The sequence below is a fragment of the Protopterus annectens genome, chromosome 9.part0 (genome assembly GCF_019279795.1).
Source record: "Protopterus annectens isolate FY-2018-M chromosome 9.part0, PAN1.0, whole genome shotgun sequence".
In the NCBI taxonomy this organism is placed as follows: domain Eukaryota; kingdom Metazoa; phylum Chordata; order Ceratodontiformes; family Protopteridae; genus Protopterus; species Protopterus annectens.
In genome coordinates, this window is record NC_056743.1 from 22,650,660 (window position 1) to 22,676,073 (window position 25,414).

The 25,414-nt window shown below is 42.6% G+C and overlaps 1 protein-coding gene across 1 annotated transcript in view; it reads right to left on the minus strand.

The window, feature by feature from the left end:
* The window catches only part of ZDHHC13 (zinc finger DHHC-type palmitoyltransferase 13), a 3,021,844-nt gene that overhangs the window by 1,330,406 nt on the left and 1,666,024 nt on the right, over positions 1 to 25,414 (minus strand). Inside the window, exon 9 of the mRNA XM_044082531.1 lies at positions 15,594 to 15,727. Coding sequence (XP_043938466.1) covers positions 15,594 to 15,727 — 134 coding nt within the window. The remainder of the gene's footprint in view (positions 1 to 15,593; positions 15,728 to 25,414) is intronic.

The following is a 25,414-nucleotide window of genomic DNA, read 5'->3' on the forward strand; positions in this document are numbered from 1 at the left end:
CCATCAAATGGAGCATTGACGAAGGAAGACTTAAAAGGCTCTGTGAAGTCACACAGGCGCATCCAGGCTTGTCCCCTCATGGATAAGCCTCAACCCACCACCTGTGAGGCACCTTCTGTTGCACTGGCATTGGCAATAAGCCTCAAGGATGAGTTCATAACCAACTTGCATTAATCGGTATGCTCTTACTCCAATACTGCCTTTCTACTGGAGGTGCCATAATTTTATCCGGTCTCTTGGGGATTGGTTTGGTTGAATCAGGTTCCTTTCATGCCTTCCAACAAATTAAACTCACTAATTTATGGGCCAGTCCCAAACGCTTCTAGGTATCCCAACTCCTCAGGAGATGGGTGTGCGGCAGTCTAACCACCCTTTTGTTTTAGGAGCTCAAGGATGTCTGCAAAGGAAATGTCTTTGGGTGGTGATTTGGGAAAACCTTCTCCTTCATCAAAGTTGGTATCAGTGGTGAAAGAATCTTTGGGTGGGTTCTGGTGTTTCCTCTTGCACCTTATTTTCCTAGGGACTTCCTTAGTGGGGTGGTCTGGGGAAGTATTAGAAGAGCTAGGGATCCTATATTAGGAAGACTGGAAGCTCTGTGTAGGCTGGCCCCTAAGTGTAGAATGGTGATGTTCATGTGACAAGGTCAGTTGGGTAGTCAGGGGTGGACCCATGGAGGACCCACCTCATCTGTGGAGACAAAGAAGACCCTCTTCACCACCTCAAAGGCTGACCTCCCTAGGTAGGAGGAGACCAACGGAGCAGATAGCAAATTTCTCTGGTTTGCCAGCTCCCCCTTCCCCAGATTGTCCGACCGAGGAGGAAGCCAGAACCAAGCTATCAAGCGCTGAAGCTCCAAGAGGAGGAGAAAGCTCCAAAAATCTTGGAGTTGATCTAACTCCCCAGATCTGATGTGAAAGCTTCGGCTCTGAGAGCCATCTGGAGCCACATACATCAGAGCTGAAGAGCTCAGAGTCATTGTTGGATCTGAAGACAGCAGTCTTCTCAGATCCGATACAGATGGGCCTGGAGCACTCAGATGCGAGAACTCTGAAATCTCAGGTTGAGTGAGCGGAGGAGTAGATGCTGGAGGGAGTCCCTGGTCTGATGAGGTTGGAACCATAACAGCACCCTTCTGAAGTTGCTCCGTGACTACTTCCCTCACCATCCTTGCCTCACTTGCCATTGTAAGACTCCTAGCAGAGCAAGAGAACACAATTGACACATGCCTAGAATGCCTCTTTAGGAAGGGAGAGGGCACCCTAGATGGAACTGGGCCTAAAGACGGTGAATAAACAGTCTGAGGAAGGGGCTTCAGATCCGAGTCCAAAGCCATCTTACTGTTCAGGTCTGGTGACAACGTTTGTGAGATCCAACGGCTTGGATGCCACTGGAGATGTCAAATCCAACCTCGGCACTTTCTTTTCAATTCTGATGAGGAAGGAGCTTCAGCCAACCTGGACCATTTGGAATGGTCGTTATGCTTGAAGGTCAAAAGCTGAGCTCCACAAATAGCCTGCAAAAAAGATGAGGGCAACAGTCCTTTCAAGATCAGCTTGTTCTTATGTTCTGTGAGGGCCAGAGAACTAAAGGCCTCACAGATGTAACATTGCTGGTTGATGTGATCCAGTCTCAGGTAGTAAATGCACAAGGAATACCCATCTGAAAAGGGCATTTGTGTCCATACTGTCAGCTCTTTTTGAATCCTTTTTCAAACATGTCCAGGAAAGAAATTATATTCCACACGTACAATACAACACACACACACACACACACACACACACACACACAAGCAGCAGACAGAAATAAAGATAGTTTTAGTAGAACTACAGGCTCCCTATTATGCTGTCGCAGATGCAGGTTGTCGAATGTGTCTTTGTCGAACTGAAAAGTGTGAAAATGCAAAATAGTGAAGCGGCTTTTCAGTGAATTCTTTCCCTGGGAAAGAATTCATTTGGCCGCTTTCACTACTTTGCCTTTTCAGCACTGTAGTGTGATCTCGGAGTTGGTATATTTAAGTAGGGTGTGTGGGTGGGGGGGGGGGGTACAGTTTTTTTTTTATGTTTCCAAACAATGATTTTTTTTCCCTTGGAAAAAATCGCTGTTCTGAGGTTTTGATGTTGTAAGCTTTCACTTACATGGGGTCGATTATGTGTCATTCGCTCTTCTGAGCGGGCAATATCATAATATAGACCCATTTTATATATATATATATATATATATATATATATATATATATATACATATATATATACATATATATGTGTATTTTTTTTAAGAAAAAGGGGGGATACCAACATTGGTAATCAAGAAGATCAAAAAGGACAAGGAATACTAATGATGGGAACTAACAGGACCCAGAAAAAGGTCATGAAACGTCACCAGGAGAATACAGGAGAGCTTAAACTAAAAGGAGGAGTGGAAATAATGAAGAGAATTAAAAAGACGTTATATACTTACCATAACGTTCCATGTGTGTTCTCCATCACAACCTTTATTCTCACTGATGGGTCTGATCCGATCCACCATAAGAATAAAGGTCAACATGGACAACACACATGGAATTTTATTGTAAGTACATAATTTCTTTATGTGATACTGTCAATCTCACCTTTATTCTACCTGATGGGACCGCATCCCAACCAACCTGACTCTTGGGTGGCTCAGGGGAGAATATTCCTCAGAGCCATAGAACCAAAAAAGGCTCTACTCCTAGAGGGTAAATCCACTTTGTAATGAGTAATAAAGGTATGAGGTTTTGCCCATGTTGCTGCAGCACAGATAACATCCAAAGAAAACCTAGCTTGGAAGGCTGCAGACATGGCTACCAACCTAGTGGAATGAGCTTTAACAGAATTTGGAAGGGCACTATTCTTAGAATTGTAAATATAGAATACACAAAGCGTAAGCCATTTGGATAAGGTAACTTTGGTGACTGGTTGACTTTTTCTAATATCTGTATAAGAAATAAAAAGCTGACCTGATTTTCCAATTCATGAATTCCTATGTAGGTAGAAGCGTAACTGTCTATGAACATCTTAAAGGTGCAAAGAATATGCGCCTTTATTTTGAAAGTTTGGGAAGAAAATTGGCAACACAATAATTGGTTGAGGTTACTTTCCGACACAACCTTTGGTAGAAATGAGGGGTTAGTCTGTAAAGAAACTCTGTCCTTCTAAAAAAACTAGGTAAGGGGGTTGGCAGACAAAGCTTGCAATTCAGAAACTCTTCTGGATGAAGTAATAGCCACCAAAAAGAACATTTTCCAGGACAGGTATTTCAAATCACATGTGGCAGAAGGTTCGAAGGGATAATGCTTGACGAGACAAAATTCAGATCCCAGGGCGGTGTTGTATTTTTGTAAGATGGTCTTATCATAGTAATTCCTTTTAAAAAAGCTTTACAAAGTCTGTGAGATAAGATTGCAGAACCATTTTCTCCTACATGGAAATTTGAAATTGTTGCCAACTGAACTCTAATAGTGGCTGCAGCAGCTCCTTCGTTGAAAAGTTTCATCAAAAATTTAAAATATAATGTATGGGTGCAGAAAAATGATCTATTTGATTATCACTAGTCCATGTAACAAATCTCTTCCATTTATTTTTGGTCAAGTTACATGTAGATGTTTTATGTTAAGATAAAATATGTCTGACTGGGAAAGAAAGGGGAGGAAACCTGGCAATCACTGGAATTGGAGCAGCCAGGCTGTTGGTTTGAGACTGTCCAAGTTGGGATGAACCATTCCTGATGGATGAGTCAGAAGGTCCAGAATCCATGGTTCATCCCAAAGGTGAGGCTGAAGAAAGGGAAACCAGATTTGAAGAGGCCAATAGGGGGAATCAGGATTATTGTCGTTTCCAACAAACTTGCTTTCTGCAAAAACTTGGGAATTAGCAGGATTGGAGGAAAGGCATAAAGAAGTCCCAGAGGCAAATCATGAACAAGCACATCCCTTTGTGACTCCCCTGTGGGAGGTATCAGGGCAAAGTAGTTGCTGCATTTGGCATTGATGGGTGATGCAAAGAGATTGCAGCAAGGCTGGCCCCATTTCCAGAATATCTCTTCTGTAATTTTCTGACTAAGAGACCACTCGTGAGACCATAAAATGGTCCTTCTCAATTTGTCTGCAATCACAATGGATTTCCCTGGGATGTGCATTACTATTAGAAAGCAGTTGGAAGCCACTGCCCATTACCAGACACTCAGGGCTTCTTGACAATGGGGAAAAGATCTGGTTCCCCCCTGCTTGTTTATGTACCATACTAAAGACATGTTGCCCTACTGGATTGCTATTGTTCCTAGACAGAGTGTGTCTTGAAATGCTTGCAATGCTAAAAGCAGCGCTCTCATCTCCAGGATATTTATGTCCAAATGAGCATCGTGTTCCTGCCAGATGCCTTGAACTGTCTTCCCTAGATAATGCCCCCTACCCTATCTGGGAAGTGTTTGTGGTCACTGTGACCTGGGGTTGAGGAGGGATGAAGTGACAGCCTTTAGCTACTAAGGGAGAATGAATCAACTATTGGAGATCCTTTTTGCAGGAGTTGGTTATCATGAGTTTGTGTGGCACTGGAAGTTCCAGGATTGACCATTGTGTGGAAAGTAACCATTGAAGTATTCTCATATGAAGATGAGCTAGGGGAATGAGTACAACTGATGCAGCCATTTTCCCCAGTACCTGAAGAACCAGTTTTGCAGAGGCTCGCTTCTTCCTAATTAACAATCTTACATAATGGTAGAGATCTTCGATTCTGTCTTGTGGGAGTCTTGCTACCAGAGTGGTTGTGTTTATCTCTGCTCCTGTGAAGACTACGTTTTGACATGGCTCTAGAGCAGAATTTCTGTAGTTTACATTAATACCTAGTGAGGAACAGAGTTAGAGTATAGTCCCTGGCATGTAGTAGATGATGCCAGGTTGAGGTGGTTATGAGCCAGTCATCCAAATGTGGAAACACCAGAAATCCTCAGCGTCTCAGGTGAGCTGCCACTACTGCCATACATTAGGTGAACACTCTGGGGGCTGTAGTGAGACCAAAGAGCACAGCTCAAAACTGGAAATGACTGGCTCCTAGCCAGAAGTAAAAGTACCTGCTGGATCACCTTTCCATTCGAATGTGGTAGTACACATCCTGAAGGTCTACAGAGCACATCCAATTGTCTCTTTCCAAGAATTGAAGTATCGACTGCAGTGTCATCATCTGGAACCTGGTCTTTTTCACAGATTTATTCAGACTGCTAAGGTCCAAAATGGGCCTCCAGTCCCCTGTTTTCCTTGGAACTAAAACAAACCTTTTGTATTTTATTTATTTATTTTATTTTCAGTTTGATTACAGGGGAAGTCCACTGGGCCTAAAAGTGCCCGTTTTCAGTTGAGGCCCGGGGAGAAAAGCTCCGTAAGCAATACAAATACATTAAAGGTTACAAAATGTTAAAGAAAAATACAAGAATAAAATTCATGCAATCAGTAATGCAAATGCATAAGATGTAAATCAAACAATACAGCTAATAGGTAATAGAGAACACCTTTACAGGAGTTCCAAATTCAAAACATGATACTAATGTCTGTAGCAATAGGAATTTTTTTTTTTTTTTTAACATTGGTGGTACAGATATATATATATATATATATATATATATATATATACAGTATTTACAATATGTAGTATTGAGGAAGAAATTCCATAGTCAGAGAAAGACTGCCAAGTCTATTTTAGGAGAATAGTAGGGAAATGCAAGTGATGTAGAACAGTCTGTGGGGTATTCACTAGAATTTATGTAGGGTGGAAGCAGGAGCAGTTCCATTTGGATGATAGATATAGGAATAGTTGGGTCTTAAAGGATTGTGAGTTGGGTGTAGTCCTGAGAGAAGGAGGAAGAGAGTTCCATTTCTTACCTAGTGAGAAGGAGAGAAGTAGTTGGCCAGCGGGACGTTTTGGTTTGTGAATGGAGACTAAGTTTTGGTGTTTGGATATCAGAGATCTATTTGGGATGTATGGAGGAAGGATATTTGTTAAGGCTGGGCCTTTTTCAGGGTAGAATATTACTTTATGAGCTGTAGTTAGTTGGAGGTAGTCTAGGTGATTAGAGAGTTCTAGCCAGTTCAGAGATTGTAGGGAAAGGCAGTGGTGAGTTGAGGTTTTAGAATTAGTGGCAAATTTAGAGATCTTATTACAGCAAACTTCAATTTCAATTTTCAAATTTCAAGTTTAGAGATGTTAGAAGAGGACAGATTAGTTAAGAGAGGGGCACCATAAAGTAGTGTAGGTAGAAGGTAGGTAGTTGCCAGAGTATGTCTAGAGGAGTTGGTGAGAAAGCGGTTATTCCTATAGAGCATACCTAACTTTTGGTGAGTTTTCTTTATGTTTTGGTGAATGTGGATGTCAAATTTAAGATTTTCGTCTATAGTAATGCCAAGAAGTTTTGCGGAGGGGACGACTTCTATAGCAGTGTTGGTTTGACTTAGGACTATGAAAGCGTTTTTGTCAAAGAAGAAAGCCCTAGTGGGGGGGAAGAGTAGAATTTTAGATTTGTTAGAGTTGAGGGAGAGATGATTTTGTTGCATCCAGTTCTCTGTGGTGGAGAATGCTATTTGGGTTTTGGTTAGTAGTTCAGGTAGGTTAGAGGCGGCACAGACTAGGTAAGAGTCGTCAGCATATTGGATGACTGTTGTATCGGGGATGGCAGAGTGGAGGTTATTAATAAAGATGTTGAAAAGTAAGGGACCAAGGATAGACCCCTGGGGAATGCCAGTTGGTGTTGGCAAGGAGGAGGAGATAGAGTTCTTCCATCTGACGGCTTGAGATCTGTCAGATAGGTAACTGGAGAACCAGGCTAGAGTAGTGGGGGAGAGATTAAAGTTGGTGAGATGTGAGAGAAGGTGTTTATGGGAGATGGTGTCAAAAGCTTTAGATAGATCTAGCAGTAGTGTGGATACTAGTAATCCAGAATCTCAAGCTCGATTGAGAGTTTCTAGGAAGGATATTAAGGCAGTTATGGTGCTATGGCCAGGACGAAAGCCATGTTCGGTGGGTGTTAGGAGGTGATTCTGGATTAAGAACGGCATAAGTTGGTGGTGAACACATTTTTCTAATATTTTGGATATTGGGGAGAGAAGGGCGACTGGACGGAAATTGGAAATGTTTGTGTTTTTGCCACCTTTGTGAAGAGGTAGGATGTAGGCTGAGCGCCAGAGTTTGGGTACATAAGACTTTTTTAAGGATCTGTTAATGAGGATACTGATAGGGAGAGCTATGCCTTCTGGCGCACATTTGAGGAAAGAGGAGGGTATATTGTCGGGGGCATTGGAGCAAGGCTTTAGTTTAGATAAGAGCCTTTTTATAAAGATTGTTGAAACTGGTTTGATCTGGAAGTTAAGGGGGCAGTTGTTAGTGTTATTGGGAAAAAGGGAGGGAGAGTTGGGAGGATTGTTTTTAGGGAAAGTTTTAGTGAGCTTAGCTATAGATTCAGTAAAGAAAGTGTTAAAGTGAGAGCTCAGTTCCAAGTCTGTTAAACTAGGGTCGGGGCAAGGGTTATTCCTGGACCCTGGATGCAGAAGGGAATTGACTGAATTCCAGAATTGTTTTGGGTTTTTCCTGTTGTTGGTTTGTAGTTTATTATAAAAGTTTTTTTTGTCTATGGAGATTAATTTCTTAACTTGGTTGCGGAGTTGGGTATACTGAAGTAATGTGGAAGACGTTTTATTTTTTTGGTAAAGCTTCCATGATTTGTCCCTGAGGTGCATGCTCTGTTTTGTCTCTTTGGAGAGCCAAGGAGCAGGATTGGCTTTGACAAGTTTGTTTCTTAGAGGGGCTAGGGAGTTGAGAGTATTTAGGAAGACAGAGTTAAAGTGTTCTACTGCGTCGTCAAGGGGGAGAGAGTTTAGAATGTGCCAATTTATTTGTTTAAGAATGTTTGACAACATTGTGGGGTTGAAGTTGCTAAGATTACGGGTTTGAATGTAGTGGTGTTGATAGTGAGTGGAGTTGGCTGAGCAGTGAATGAAGGCAGGGAGATGGTTGCTGACGGAGTCGGGGACAGTGCCAGAAAGAGTTATTTTCTTTGGGTGAGAGACTAAGATCCAGTCTAAGATGGAACCAGGGGGATGGTTTTTGTTAGGATGAGTTGTTGAGTGGATTACTTGGGAGAAGTTGTAGAGGTTAATGGACAGGGAGGGAGAAGGTGTATTGATTTTATTCCAGTCAATGTTAATGTCACCAAGAATGTAGGTTTCGTATCTAATTTCAGAAGAGGCCCAGAGAAGAATGTTTTCTAGGGTAGAGATGTTGTGACCTGGGGAGATATATAAGGAAATTATGCAGATGTTTTTATGTTTATTGAGTCGAAGGAGGCTTGCAGTTATTTCAGTATTTTTAAAATGTGGGGTTGGGATTTGAAGGGGGATTAGGGAGAGAAGGTTGGAGTAGATTAGAGCAGAGCCTCCACCTTTTTTATCTAATCAGTCACTTCTAAGGATGTGGAAACCAGGGGGTAAGAATTCAGTCAGCAATATGAGGTTTTAGCCAAGTTTCAGAGATAGCTAAAATGTCCGGTTGGTTATGGTTAATCCAGGCTTGTAGTAAGTGAAATTTGTTGTTTAGGCTCTGGGCATTCATAGTGAAGAATTTAAGAGTGTTAGCAGAGAGAGTAGAAGGAGTGGAAGGGGGGAAAGGATTAATTGTGATAGAGGAAGGAGGGGGAAGGTGGCCAGGGTTAATTGTAGTAGGAGAAGAAGGAGAAGGGAGGAGGGAGTTATTGGTAAAGAGGCAGGGTCCGGGATTGGGATGAATATCTCCGGATAAGGCTAAGACAGTGCAGGAGAGAACTTTTAGTTTTATAGGTTTGCATGGCAGGGAGTTGTTAGGGCGTAGTGGTAGTTTGTGGAAGAAGGTTTTAGTTGTGGAGGAGAAATGTTTGGGATGGAATAGGTGTAGTTTGTTAGGAGGAATGAGGGAGGAGGATATGGAGTGAAAATGAGTAGATGGAAGTGGGGGAAGGTAAGTGCAAGGGATTATTTGAGAATGTAGTAGGAATGGAGGAGAATTGGAAGAGTAAGAAGTAGCATGAAGAAGAGGAATTAGAAGTATGAGAGGGACTCGGAAAGTATAGAGGATGTAGGAGGGCATACTTAGATTAGGGAGGGGTAATGTAGAGGAACTGTAGATAAGAGGATAGGTTGGTAGATGGGGAGTGGAAAAGAAGAAGATGAAGGAAATTATTAACAGGAGGAGAAGTGGAGGTAGAGGAGGAGTGGGAAAGAAGAAGAAGAGGGGGAAAGATTATTAACAGGAGGAGAGGCGGGAGCTGAGGATAGAGATGACTATAGGATACTGGAGTGGGAGGAGTAGTGTAGAAGGAGTGGGAGGGGTAGGAAAGAGAGGGCTAAGAGTAGTTAATTGATAGGCGGGAGGGGTAATAAGGACAAGAATAAGTTGTAAGTTCCGGAACCTCTCGCTGGTCTGCTGGAACTTCTTGGATGACTCTTTTTCTTAGCAACTTTTGAATTTCTAATGTTGCTTGTTCCTTCTGACTGGCTGGAATGTCTGGAACTGACTTGTTTACGGGAGTAGAGTAGGAGAAGGGAATGATGTATCCTCTAGATATTATGTCCTGCACCCATCTGTCGTTTGTTAACTTTTGCTCGGTTTCTTGGTGCTGAGACAAGCAACCCCCAACTACCTCCAGAGGCAAGCAATCGGGCACTCTTTTAGGAGCGCTGGAAGGGTCTACCAAAGAAAGATTCTCTGGAGGCTTGATTCTGTGGGCCTCCCATGCCACGAGGGCAGCATCTTCCATTATTATTCCCCCCTCTGCCTCTAGGGGAACTTTCACCTTGTGTGTCCCGGAAAGACCTTTGTGACTTTCTGAATCACATTTTCCCACTACCTCTCTGACCTTTAAGGAAGGGTCTAGTAGGTGTGGAAAAACACACTCCTGGCAGATAAGGTCTTGCCTTCCTGTTCACACCTAGTAAGCATCTCTTTAACCTTAGACCCAAAAAGAGAAAAGCCATCAAAAGCGGTGTTAATGAAGGAAGAATTGAAGGGCTCCATGAAATAGCAAAAGCACATCCAGGCCTGCCTCCCGAAAGAGATGCCTGAACCCACTGCCCTACTCATTCCATCTGCTGCATATGATATGAGCCTCATGGATGAGTTAACGACTGAAATTAAGGTGGCAAGTTGAGCACTGACTTCATCTGTTGCTGTGTAAGCTACAGCTCCTTGGAGGTAGTCTGATAGTTGTTTTAATAGGTCCCTCTGCAATCTTGTGGAAAGCAAAGGTCACTAACAAAAAAATGTGCTTCCCATACCTATCCATGGTCTGTGAATCCTTATTCAGAGGATGGATAGAGGAACTGGTCTCAGAAAACTCCTTTTTAGTGGCTGCTACCATGGCATCAACTGCTACACCTTTTGTCAAAAAATTCTTATCTTTAGGGGCTGTAATGTATTTACTTAACCTTCTAGGAGTAGACACTATGGAATCTGGGATCTCCCTAGCCTTCTGAGAGATTAACTCAATAAGCTCGTTGGAAGGAGGGGTCACCCAAGAGGTTGAAGGGTGAGACCCAAGGGCCTTCAGGTAAACCGACTCCTCGGCAGAAGGGGAGGTGGACTGCCAGTCATCCCTCTGCTTTAAAATTTCCAGGATGTCACCAAAGGAGACATCTTCAGGAGGTGACTGTGAGGACCCGTCTGCTTCATCAAGGTTGGTATCAGATGTGACAGACTCTTCCGGGGAGTCAAGATGATTCCTCTTGCATATCCTCTTATGTGGGACCTCCTCAGTGGGATATTCTGGGAAGGTTTCAGAAGAGGGTAGAGTACCTTGCTGAACATCCTGAGGTCTCTGCAGTCCTGTGGTGAGTATGTGAGAAGGCAAAGACACCTGTACAGAACTGGGAGGAAGATCCGAGGGAGACTGTGTCTCAGACTGGGAAGCAGTCAGAACCCTCTTCATATCTTCAAAGGCAGTCCGCTCCCACTCCGAACAGCTCCCTGGATCCGACAAATGGGTTGTTGAGGCTGATGGAACCTCCAGAGCAGAACCCAGAAGCCCCAAAGTACAGGCAGGAGCTGAACTCACCTCACCAAAGCCCCCAGAGGCAGGGTCGGATCCGGAGAGATATGAACTGGCTCCGGGGACCCGATTGGAGTGTGTCAGCTCCCAGAAGTCTCCTGCTCCAGCTGGGCAGAAATGCTTGGAGTAGATACCAAATCTGAGGAACCAATGGGTCTGAAACAGGCACAAGCTGGATGTTGGAATCTTCCAGATCTGAAACCAAGGAGCAGATCAGAGGAGGAGCAGGTGCCACAGGGGAAAACTGTGTCTGATCCGATTTATTTGGGCTCTGATCCAATAATAATTTGGCCAAGGATGGTGTCTTTTGCAGCCTTCTGCACCACCCTAGCCACATCTTCATCAGATAGACTCCTGCTGGACCTGGTAGAAAGAGTAGGTGATCTAGATCTGGTCAAAAATGGTGATGGGAGCCGAAAGGGGACTGGGTCTAAATAAGGTGTTTGGCTCCGATACCTGAATTCAGAAGGCAAGGTCGACTTTGGAGCTGAGGGTTCCAATTTCTCCTATGAAACCTTGGATTCAAGATCAACTGTCTGCTCTGTAGGTTCCATTGGTGCAGACAGCCTAGGTGCTTTTTCCTTTGGCTCCGAGGAGGATCGCGGCGTTGAAGCACGTTTTTGAGACTTCAACAAGTTTTCAGACTTGTCAGATGTAGAAGATGATTCCAGGGATATAGCCTCAGAAAATGGAGTTTTTATTAACCCTTTCAGAATGAGTTTATTCTTGTGCTCCATCAACACTCTCTGGTTAAATCTAAGGCAGATGGAGCATGACTCTTGTAGGTGAAGAGGCCCCAGTTAATACATACATAAAGTGTGTGAATCGCTAAGGGGCATTATGTTTCTGCATTTTCACACTTTTTAAAGCTAAGAGGCTTCCCTTCCTGTTTATGAGACATCCTTTAACATGAAAGAAGAGACATGCACACAAACACCCACACAAGCAGTCCTCTAACATGAACAGACACCTAGAAGAAAAGAAAAAGAAAAGATTTTTATTTTTTTTTTAATTATTATTCATCCTCTAACTAAAATGGATGGTTAGCAAAAAGCAAAACAGGGGAAACATCCTCTAACTTAAACGGACATTAGTTAGGCATGGGCACTAACAACCAAAAAAAGAAGGAAAAGAATTAATTGCCTAATACTCACACTAAAGAGAGGGCAAAGATATATAAAACTAGTTAAATAGAAAGAACTAGGCTACTGATAAGAAAATATGAGCGATACTATAAGAAAAAACAGAAATACTTAACCTAGAGCTTGCCAGTAGAACCTCCTTCGCAGAGTAGCAAATAAGATCTGAGGAAGCTAAAGGGTTGCATTATGGGTAAAGAAGGATGCCCATGAGTTTTGCTGAAGACCTCAAGTTTTGAAATGGCCGAGACAGATCCAATGGATTGTATCTGACCTATCAGTGAGAATAAAGGCGAGACTGACAACATGACATGGAATAATTAAAAAAATTTACTTACCACCCAAAGAATACTAGAGAGCTATCAGCAACCACGTCTGTTCGCAAAAGCTGCAAACAAGATCTGCGGTGAGGGGGGACTTCATCATTGTGGGTAGGGAAGAGCTCGAGAGGTTGTAGGCTTCTGAAAGCTGTAGTAATGGCCAAATTGGATCAGAGGTCAGAACTTAGTCCCACACAGTGAGGATGAATGAAAACTGACAACAGATGCAACGCTTAAAACAGGAAAGTTGCAGTACCAAGAAAATATCAGTCGAGGACAGGAATGTGGTATAAAGGAACTTCAGCAAGAGGGAATATATAAATCTTTGAAAGTAGATAAAGGATTGTAAATAAAACATGAACAAATGGTGAATAAAACGTAGTAAGGAATATTTCAGAAGACTAAAACTAATATTGAAAAAAGCCTTGACATCTTAAGTCCAAGCTATAAACTAATTTGCTCTTCATGTTCTAACTTACAGTTTTAGGATGACTGGCCCCAAAAAGTATTGGATTAGTTGGACAGGAAAACAAGGAAAATGCTTCGCACTTATTAAATGATAAACCAAGATTATATACTTCTTGTTCTGAAGGAGGCATGGTCCTCCTCAAAACTGATTGCATATAGAGATATTCAGTCGTGGGACTGCATATGCATCTTAAGATCTCTTCAGACCCAAACACGGTGAAATTTTTATAACATGAGAAGGAGAAGTCCAAGATGAGTTCCCTGGTTAGTTTAGCAGAAGCACATTGGTGACAGGCCAGAATGGAAACCAAACAGAAGTAAACAAAAATCAGAGAGCAACTGAATGTGCAAAAAAAAAAAAAAAAAAAAGAAATATATATGAGATGGAAAGGAAGGTGGAAAAGGCATAAATATTATGGCAAGTACAGAGATCTCCTGAAACAACCTCATGTTGATCAGGATTTTTTGACACAGGAATGTTTAAGGAGAGGTAAGCTGAAACCAGATGAAGAAAGGTTAATAATGGTGGTCTAGTATAGTGGAATACATACAGGCTGGTTTACAAAGTTCATTGAACATGTGAGTGAAACAGACAAATGCAGGTTCTTTAAAATCAGAACTGGAAACAGTCACACATCTTGTTGCTGAGTTTGGTACACTCGTGGCAGAAGGCCTGCACACTGAAAGGCACAATAATGCGGCAAGACTGTTGCACTGGGGATTGTGCAAACAGTATAGTACTGAAGTAATTAAGAAGCACTAGAAACATGAACCAAAAAGCATTGTATCACATGAGATTACCCATTACCGACAGTTCAAAACACAGATGCGAGAAAAACAGATATAGTAGTCCAGGAAAAAAAAGACAGAAGTAGCACTGATCACTGAAACTGCTACACCCAGTGACTACAGTGTGCTACGTACAGAAAGGCAGTCATAAAATACCAGGATTTGCAAGCAGAATCCGTTCCAACAATTGTAGAAGCAACAGGCCTAATAAAAACAAATTTACAGTCCTATTTATTTCCATTACCAATGCATGTAACTATGTATGAATTATAGGAGAAGTCAATTCTGGGCACATTGTGGGTACTACAAAGATCACTTTTGGCTAACATCAAAGACTGAAACAATACTAATTTCATGAACTTTAATCATATCCTGACTTAGGAATGGGGTCCATTCTGATCATGGTATAAGAAACCCAAAACCACTTAAAGAAATTAAACTCAGAAAAGCATTTACTTTATGTAAAAAAGAAGTGGGGTTAGCAGGCAATGTCCACCCCCTTTTTTGTACATCTAGACTGCTCTTTAAATCACAGCTGAAGTTACAATTGAAGACTGCAGTCTCGCACACATTCTGGGTGATGCCCATCTATGGCACTAATAACATGACTCATACATGACACTCACAGTGGTCATCATTATGATGCACATCACCAATGTTTTCTGATCATGTGTTCTCTAACCCACTCAGGCAAGCCTCCGCACGCATTAAGCAAGCTGTGTTAGCCTAATGTGGTGGCATACCTGAAAACCCACAAGGAACAAAAGAGCCTTTCACTGCTCAGTCCAAAGCCCTGTTTTGTAAATCACAAACATACCCAGGCATGGAAGGACCTGATCTCTGTAACATGGTCAACTGACCATGTGTTTGAAGGTTGAAAGACTGCTGCTAGTCCCATAGATTTCAAACTCTAACGTGGTTGCTGGGGTAGTGGTGTCTCTTGAAACATTTCCACAGCCACCAATCAGTGACATGGAGACACTTAATGCTTCATTATACAAGCAAGTGGTCACCATTAATAAGGTTTATAAGCCCCCCCAAAGTAGTAGACTGAGATGTCAGTTAAGGCGTTGGGTGTGACTCGCTTTGGTCATTTTAACCTTCTCCTTTCTCTTTAGCTACTGCCTGGGAATGCTCGACTGCAGCTCCACACAGCCACCCTGCTGGCACAGAGGCAACCCTGGACCATCTTCCTTTTCTCTGGCCACACTGCTGGCAGTGAGAGAGGCCTGCAGCATCTACCCTTTGTCTGTAGACACCCTGCTGGCACTGAAGCAGGCCTTGACCATCTCCCTTTGTCTATGGTCACCCTGCTGGTAGTAAGAAAAGCCTGAAGCACCACCCCCTTTGTCTGCAGACACCCTGCTAGCACTAAGGTAGGCTGTGAGCATTTCTCTCTCCCTCTGCCTACAGCCTACAAATGCTATCAGATTTTTAACTATGACCCTGCCTAGCTTACATGAAGTTTTTAGAATGTGTAGCATAGTAATAATTGGTGTCTTCTTCTTCCAATGACAAACAATACTTTGACATAGGATGCAGTTGGTCTTGTCCATGCTCCATAAATGATCATGTTCAGCACAATTCATACCCAGAAGATGCAAGTTCCTACCCAAGAAAAATATCCAATGAGCTGTTATAGCCTCCTTCTATTCTCAAAGCTTATTGCCAAAGTTGAGCAATTAATGTGAGCAGTCAAACTAAAATCAGTCATAATATCCGTATATTTCCAGCAGCAAGGACATGATGTAAAACTACAATACATAATTAGCAAGAATAAAAAGAGAATGTATCCACCAACCTTGTTAGGAATCCAACTAGTCCAAATACAAGTGCAAGGCATACTCCTTTAAGAAGCCAAGAGTCAGAGTTCATGTCCATTATGTATCCTGTTATCCATATTATAGCCAAAGAAAACAGAAGCAGCATTGGGAACTGTTGAAATATGATACAAATAAACATCTACATTCAGGGAACAATGTTTAAATATCATTCATGTTATTGCAGCAATAACAATAATAACTTTCTAATAATATATTTTTTTATTTTTTCAGGCAAACATGCATACTTTCAGTCGCATATATCATTAGTATTCTTCACTGACCTCTGGTGGGTGGTGACAGCAAACAAGTACATTTTTTTAAATGCCAAGTTTTAAATTTTTGGACACCGGCATCATCCTGCTGCAAGCAACTGCAGTTTCCTATTTTTAAATTGCGCACACAGTGCCAACATCCATGCACCTGCAACAGTGAGCAAGTGACCAACAATTCTGAGCCTTGGTGTCAAACTCTACTAGCATATGTGTGACACCAAGATGGAATCTCATTCATAGCACCACCACACACAAGCACACATACCAAAGTACGACAGATTCAGGATCAGCTACAAATAAAAAGCAGTGCATTACATACAAATATCAGTAAAAACAACGTTCAACATACCAATCTGCTTCTGAGCATATCTAAACAATCCAACTTTGGTTTGTGATTTACTGTGGAGTTGACTAGTAAGAGAAGTTTTATTTGAATTTATATTTAATTTATCATTGTTTTTCAATGTTTGTATGCAGAAAGGGATAGCTTGTTAACAAGATTTACTTTGATTCATATTTGTTGTTTTACCTTTATCTTCACTGTTGGTTGTTAGAAAGGGATAGGTTTTAGGGGCGTAGACAGACATACATTCACACAGACTGCAGACAGAAGTCCTGAGCATACCTAAACAATCTCACCTTGGCTTGTGATTTTTTTTATCTTTACTGTTAAAAAGAAGTGCAACTGCAAACGATAGTGAGCAGAAGCTACTGCATGCGAAGTAAAGGAATTACAGCTTTTGTCTTGCTTGCAGAACTTGTATGATCAGAATAACTTTACTGTACTTCCTTTAGTATTTAGTTGTACAGTTTGTGTGATTTTTTTGTCATTAGTATTCAGCAATCTGAAGATCCGGTTTGTTTAGAAGGAACCAAAAAAAAAGAAAGGAAGGAAAAAGTTCACAATAAATAACAAGGAAGAAAAATAAACTGATTAATGAATGTAAAGTAAAGAGAATACGTAGTAAAAAGGACACTGCTCTGTTATGTAGCACACAGGTTACAGGAAATATTTTTCTATCAGAAAACCTTCAGTCTACAGAAAAAGGGACCATCTTTCCAACAGAGAAGGTAGAAAAAATAAGCAAGGGGCAGGTGCAAAGGAAAAAATCAAAACTGAACGAAAAAAAGGAGAGAAAGACAGATGTTGACTACATGGCTCAAGCTGTGAATTTACAATATAAGCTGGATGACAATTTAATACACCATGGAAACATTAGGATTAATAAGACTAATGGTGATGAAGATCTATCCTTTGTAACAACTGATAGCGTAGATATTACTGTATCAGAAGCGGAAGATTCTTCAGAGCTGGCCAGCAAAGATATTCTTGTAATTGGAGATTCAATTATTAGAGGAACTGATACTTACATTTGCAGAGATGATAATGAACATCGAATAGTGTTATGCTTGCAAGGAGCAAAAAATATAAGATGCGAGACAACCCTTGAAACACCTTAATGTAAGGAAGTGTGGCTCTGTTTTTATTCATGTTGGTACAAATTATGTCACCTGCAAGGATTCTCTGACTGTTAGTAGGGAACTGACAGCCCTCTTAGATAGTACAGCTTTTACTAGTGTTAGGACGTATTTTTCACAAATCATCTATATAAATGATAGTCAGGTCACCATGAATGAAAAGATTTTTGAGGTAAATTCCTACATGGAAAAAATGTCCTGTTTTAAAAAATGGAAATGTGTAGAGCATCCAAGCCTAGTTTTGGGCATGTGTGTTCAGACAGGATGGTGTGCATTTGTCAAGATCAGGGAAGAGAATTTTTGCAGCAGATATTTTGCAATACTTGACAAACACTAGGCAGGATTTTTGCAATATCGAAAATTTAACAGTTCACAGACAGCAACATTTGTTGCATCTCTGATGGTTGTTAATGCTAGGAGCATTAATAATGTTTTTTCGTTGGAAAATTTGCTATGTTCCCACAAGATTGCTGTTGTTATAGTTTGTGAAACATGGTTAAAGAACAATGACTACAAACCAGTTGTCAGGGTATAAATGTTTTTACTTTAACAGGCATTCTAACAAAAATTCAGGTGGAGGTGTTATGATATGGATTAAAGATAGTTATTCACAATGTTTATTCAGGAAAGTACAGTTGTGTACACTTACCATAAATCTAGATGTTTGAGTGTATTCACTGTTGCAGTCATCACATTTGGGTTATCCCTGCCAGGGTAGCCCCTGGCCGGCCCGAAGACCAAAGGCTTAGTATTTCTGCATTGGTAACTATCACTTCAGGACTGACGTCAGGTCGTCAGTAGTATAAAGTAAGGCAGCCGATGCCATTACATCAGTTTTTCTTGACCTGTCAGGAACCCCCAAGTGGGAGCCATGATATGGTTCCTTGTAAGTAGAGAGAGAAGAAAAGGGGGTTGGCGGGTGGGTAACCTGGACTGCAACAGTGAATACACTCGAACATCTACATTTATGGTAAGTGTACATAACTGTACTATGTTCTTCGTGTTTCACTGTTGCAGTCATCACATTTGGGTTGATTCCCAAAGCTGAGGAAAAGGGTGGAGGCAATAGAAGAAGACTAGGGGCTGGCTAGGATGTCCTGCAAGACTGCAGTGGCAAAGCCTGCCCTGGATTTGGAGACGATAGGCAGGTGGTAATGCTTGGTGAAGGTTTGAACAGATATCCATGTGGCAGCCTCCAGGATGTCCCTGGTGGGGACTCCTCAAAGGAAAGCTACAGAGGTGGAGGCTGCTCTGATAGAGTGAGTCCTGACCACCTTAGGGGGAGGTTTCCAATGTTGTTTGTAACAGAAATGGATACAGTGTGCTATCCATTTGGAAATGGTTTGTTTGGATATGGCTTTGCCCTATGCCCCTGCAGCAGAGCTGACTAGAAATTGATCAGTCTATCTAAATGATTTAGTCCTGTCTAGATAGAATCTGAGCTGTCTGTGCACATCTAGAGAGTGCAGGATCCTTTCCCCGTGTTTTGTGGGTTAGGGAAAAAGGTGGGCAAATGAATGGACTGGTTGAGAGCCACACTGGACACCACTTTGGGCATGAAGGATGGGTTAGCCCTGAGGGGCACCCTGTCAGCATGGAAGATGATGAAGGGCTCTACAGCCATGAGTGCTTGTACTCGGATACTCTTCTGGCTAAAGTGATGGCCAGAAGCAAGGCTGTCTTCCAGGAGAGAAACTTTAACTTTGCTGAAGATGCTGGCTTAAAGGGGGGCAGGGTGAGCTTTTCCAACACAAAGTTTAGGTCCCAAGCTGGGGTATTTGCTCTTCTGGGTGGCCTAAAGTTGCTAGCCCCTTATAGGAACTGTTTGATGAAAGGGTGCGAGAAAAGTGGGTGCTCAGTGTTAAAATGAGCAGAGATAGCAGAGGCATGAATTTTAATAGAGGAAAAGGACAGACCACTGTGTAGTAGGTCAGCTAGGTAATCCAGGATAAGTGGTAGGGAGGGCTCTGCTGTATCGACTCCCTTAGCCTGAATCCAGGTGCAGAACCTTTTCCATTTGTCAGCATAAGACTTTCTAGTGCTGGAGCATCTAGCCTCAGGTAGAACATCAAGAACCTGTTTACTGAGATTGGCAGCTTGATCAGTGGTCAGGTAATAAGCCAGGCTGCCAAATTGAGGGTCTGCAATTGGGGATGCATGAATTCTCCTTCCCTCTAGGTCAAAAGGGTTGGGGTCTGAGGGAGATGCCATGGTGACAGTGGAGACAGGCTGTGTAGCAGTGGGTACCAGTGCTGGAGAGGCCAGTCTGGAGCAATCAGAATTGTCCTTGGCTTTTCCTCCCTTATTTTGAGCAGTACCCTGGTAATGAGAGGTAGTGGGGGAAATGCACAGACCGAGAGGTTGACCCAGGGGAAGGATAGGGCATCCACTTTCCAGGCCCTGCAGTGAGGCTCCTTGGTGCAGAACTTGCTGAGCTAATGGCTGCAGTGGGAAACAAAGAGGTCGACCTTCAGGGTGCCCCATTTCTGAGTTATTAGGGTAAAGGTTCTTTAACTTAGCTGCCACTCATGTGGGTCCAGAAGATTTCTGCTTAAGTTGTCTGCCAGAGAGTTTAGAGAGCCTGGCAGGAATTGTGCTAACAGGTGTAGTTGCATGGCTGAGGATGTCTGTCAAAAGGTCATGGCGAGCCTGCATACAGAGTACGAGTGAATCCCTCCCTGCTTATTGATATACCACATCACAGTGGAGTTGTCTGTTTTGATCAGGACAACCCCTGGGGAGAGAAGGGGCCTAATAGCTTTCAATGTGTGCTAGACAGCTAACATCTCTTTTTGGTTGATGTGCAGATTTATTTGCTGTGGGCTCCATTGGCCCTGTATGCGCCTGCCGTCCAGGTGTGCACCCCAGGCATAGTCTGATGCATCTGTGGTAAGGATCTGGATGGCGGAGATGGTAAGAAAGGTAGTCCCTTGTTGTGGGAGCATGCTGCTGCCCACCAAAGAACATCTTTCCCTAGGAAAGGTATCAGTGGTACAAGAGTTTCCAGGTCTTGAGAGTGTTGACACCAAAGGCTTTTTAGGTACCACTGAAGTTTCCTCATATGCAGTCTGGCATATGGAATGAGTAGAATGGAAGATGTCATGAACCCCAGAGCTTGCAGGATTTTCCTTGCGGATAATTGGGGTCTGGTGGCTAGTTGAAATATGTAGGCTGTCAGGTAAGTTTGCTTTTCTGGTGTAAGGAATGCCATCTGGGATGCTGTGTCCAAGCTTGCTCCCAGGAATATAATAATTTGGGTGGGTGCTAGTTTTGTTTTCTTTTCATTGACAGTGTACCCTAGGGAAGTCAGTAGGGACTTAACAAAGGCCAGGTACTTGAGCAGCTTCTCCTGATTGTCTCCCTGAACAAGGCAGTCGTCTAAGTATGGGTAAATTTGTATATTTCATTGTCTGCAAAAAGCAATGGCGAGAGCCAGACATTTTGTGAAAACTCTGGGAGCAGTAGATAAGCCAAAAAGAAGCGAAGAGAACTGAAAGTGCAGAGATCCTGCCCTGGAACATAGAATATTTCCTGCATGATTCCCTGATTGGGATGTGAAGGTAGGCCTCTTTTAGGTCTACGGTGGCTAGCCAAGCATTCTTGGACAGCATAGGTAGTAGTTGCTGGAGAGTGAGCATTTTGAATTTTGGTATCACCAGGAAGGTGTTTAGAATGGATAGATCGAGGATGGGGTGCCAGGTAACCTCTTTTCTGGGTACCAGGAAAAGTCTGGAGTAGAAACCTTGGCCTATCTGTTCTGCAGGAACATGCTCTATTGCCCTCATAGGGAGCAGGGAAAGGACTTGCTTTTTCACCTCTGCCCACTGGTTTGGAGGAAGATCTGGGAACCCTTTTGGGGTTGGGAGAGTGTAGAATGAAAATATGTATCCCTGGGATACTATGTTGAGGACCCAGCGGTCACTGGTAATGGTGGCACAGGTGCTTGCGTGGAAGGAGAGTTTTCCTCCTAGGGGCAAGTACAGGTGGGCAGAGGGAGGTGGTGGAAGTGGAGTCATTATGAGTTCTTACCATGAGAGGGTGGCTTTGCACCCCCTGGTTTTGAAGTGGAGGAACTCCATTGGTTTGATCTCTGCATTCCCTGTGGCTGCTGTCTGGGGGATGCTTCCCCGGGGTCTGGACTGAACTGACCTGGAGGGGGTAGGAAAGAACCAGTGCTTGGAGGGGCAATGCCAACTGAACCTTGGTGGCTGGACCAGTAGGAAATCCTTAACTGTCTGCAGAGATTTAGCTTTTTCTTCCATCTTTTTTAAGACCTCCTCTGCCTTGGTGCCAAATAAGTTTATTTATTTTATTTTTACATTTGTTAACCGGGTTAGTCTGTCTGTGTTCTTAGAAGACCTTTTTCAGCAGACACCTGAGGAGAAAAGCTCCCCCCCCAAAAAAAAGTTTAAGTACAGAGTTCTGTAAGAGACAGCCTTACAGAACTATCTGCAGATATACATAGAGTTGAGTATACTTTTCTGTATTATTCTGTATTATAGAGCTAAATTGTTTGCTTAGATATCTGTTGTATATATATATATATATATATATATATATATATATATATATATATATATATATATATATATATATATATAGAGGGAGAGAGAGAGAGAACAATATATATTTTTTGCCTTTATAATTTGCACATTCCTCACATCTGTGTTGAAACTGTTTTTTCCCCCCTCCCAGTTCTTGGTTGTAGTTTAAATTTGGTGGCTTTTGCAGTGCCCGCCCCACTGTAGATTTGATCTAAGACACTCCCCCAGGCCCATCTCTTTATAGCATTCTACATAATTAACCCTTTCTGCACTTGCTTTAAGTCCTTCTTAATTTAATTACATTTTTTCAAACTGTGTGTGGACCTAATATTGCTACATATTCAAGTGTGCCAGCTTGCACTGCATGATAATTATATTTACTACTGCTTTTGCTACTTTTCTGAAAAAAAAAAAAAATTCATCTGCTTTTACTGTACTTGTGTTTCTTCCTACTTTATTTTGCTTTTGCGTCATCTTAAAAGTACTCAATTGTATTTATTACTGCTTGGTGTAACTCATTCTAAGCCTTTTAGTTTCAACACTTGGGCTTCAGACCAGTTGTTTTACATTGAGAGGGTTTGTGGTCTGCACTGTAGTGGCAGAACAGGTAGTTTACATCCTTCTAAGTTGGGAACGGCTGATTGAGGGCTCAGTGTCTGTTATTCTAAAAGTGTATTAATTCTGGTTTAAGCACTTGGGCTTTCAGGCCAGTTATTTTACATTAAGAGGGTTAGTGGTCTGCACTCTTGTGGGAGGAGAGGCTGGCCTCTGCCCTTCTGAGCTGGGAATTTCTGGTTAAAGGCTTATAGTGCATGCATATCTGAACTGCTTCTTACTGAAACTGGTACACCTTGTTTGCTGTAGCATAGACTAGATCCAGACCTGCTGAATCTAGCTTTGTTTGTATAACCTGAGCGCTAATCCAGGCATTCTTTAAAGTATTCATTTGTATTTATTACTGCTTGGTAGTAACTTGATTAAAGTGTAGCTATCATTCTAAGTCTTTTGGATTAAGCACTTGGGCTTCAGACCAGTTGTTTTACATTAGGAAGGTTTGTGGCATGCACTGTGGTGGCAGGACATGTAGCTTTCATCCTTCTAAGTTGGGAACTGCTGATTGAGAGCTCAGTGTCTGTTATTCCTAAAGTGTATTAGTTCTGGTTTATGCACTTGGGCTTCAGGCCAGTTATTTTACATTAAGAAGGTTTGTGGTCTGCACTCTTGTGGGAGGAGAGGCTGGACTCTGCCCTTCTGAGCTGGGAATTTCTGGTTAAAGGTTTATAGTGCCTGCATATTTGAACTGTTTCTTACTGAAATTGGTACACCTTGTTTGCTATAGCATAGACTAGATCCAGGCCTGCTGAATCTAGCTTTGTTTGCATGCTTGTTGTTTGTTTGCTTGTTATTTCCCTGGAATGCAAATTCCACCTAAAACGCGGCTTCTCAGTGCTCCTGTGGATCCCTAGTGATATCTGCATTGCTTACTGTACTTATTTCCTTGTTTCAATTGAAAGAAAGTTATTGTTTGTCGTTTTTGCATTTAAGTTACCTGTAACACATTGCACTTAAGTTACCTGGCACTTGCTCACTAAAGCAATTATATAAGTCAGCACTAAAAATTAAAAGCACTACACCCTCACTCCCCATTGGCCCTTGTTTTCAATTATAAAGGAATTCCCAATATTATTCTAGCATGTCCAAAGGTCAGTTGTCAATCTCCTCTCCGGTCCAGCTGTAGAACCTGGGAATCTTGAGGCAATGTTACAACTGCCTCATGTACACAGACAACCCTCTCCTCCTCCCAACAAATTCCAACACATGTGAGAGATACAACCATATAGCCAAACTGGAGGCTAAGCTCTCTCAACTCAGTACTGGCATAACCAGTCAGCAGGAGAAGGAAACCACACTCACTACAATTCCAGTCTCAAATAGACCTACCACGACAGCAAACCAAACACATAATCACACAAAAACATACTTGGAGGCTCTAAATAAAGATCTGTCTAAGCAGCAGAGACCTCCAAAGCAGACACCCAAGCAACCGCTACCCCAAAACAAAACACGTGCAACACATATCTCACAAAGCCAGTGTGCCGAACAGTCACAGCCCTTAAGGCTAAACAACACACCTGATACACTTGTAATAGGTGACTGAACAAGGAGAAGGTCACGGTGAGCAGCCTGTCGGGCGCTAGGATCCGCCACATAACACAAGCACTCAGGTCACTCCAAGGCAAGTACAAATATGACTCAGTCATTGTCCATGCTGGTGTGAATGACCTGAGATGTACCTCCCTGGACTACATGAAAATAGACATAGAGGAGCTCTCTGAGCATGTAGCCCAGGCCGGTATGACCCTGACCTTGAGTAGCATCTTACCCTCACCAAGAATGATGCCACAATATGAAGACAAGATGATCAATTTCAACAAAGGGGATCCAATGCCTGTCAGCTTGGGATGATATGCTCGACAAGCCACGATGCTTCGCTAGGGACGGCTTGCATCTGTCACCCCTGGGCTTTCGGATATTGGCAAAGGCTCTTGCTACCCCCATAGTGCCTTTTTTAGGCAAGGCTCAAAAGACAAACCCACCTCCATAGGTATCACAGGGGATAAGAAATTAAGAGTAATGCTACTCAACGCCAGAAGTCTAAACCTCAAGATGCACGCACTTGAAACTCTCCTTAGCATGGAAAACATTGATATCTGTGCAGTAACAGAAACCTGGTTCAGGGCTCCCGACAGCACCCCAGCACTACCAGGTTATACCTCATACCATGCTTTTCAGCCCCAAAACTTGGACCGAACCACAAAAGGAGGGGGGAGTATCGATATTCATCAAAGATACCCACACCTCCAGGTTGGTGGCAAAGCACGAAGCATCAGAGACTATCCATGTGCAACTAACAGTGGGTAAAACTGCCTTCCAGTTTATAGCCTGCTACAGACCACCCTCCCAAACCCAGGAACCCCACTCGGCCTTCCTGAGAACACTGGAAAATATCAAGGTCTCTCCAAACACCATTATATTGGGTGACTTCAACTACCCAAACATAGACTGGGAGCATTACTCTAGCTCCAACACCCTAGTCCAAAGGTTCCTAGAATTCATAAACTCAAATGCTATGGAACAACTTGTTACCACTCCCACAAGAGGGGAAAACATACTGGACCTGATCATCACCAACATGGGGACTCTATGTTCCAGACCAGAAGTGTATCCCTCAATGGTAAGATCAGACCATAAACTGATCTCACTGGATATTCACATCCCGACCCCACCCCCCCTGCCCAGAAAACCATAGTGAAAAACTTCTCTAAAGCAAATTTCACACTCCTCAAAACCGAGGTGGAATCCTTCAAAGCCCCCGGGCCTGTGGAAAATGCGGCCCAGACCGCAGAATCCTTTATAAATGCATTCTATGAACACCTTCAAGAATGCATGGATCATGCAATCCCAAATAAAACCAAGACCCAATCCTCCAAAGGCAGACGTCCT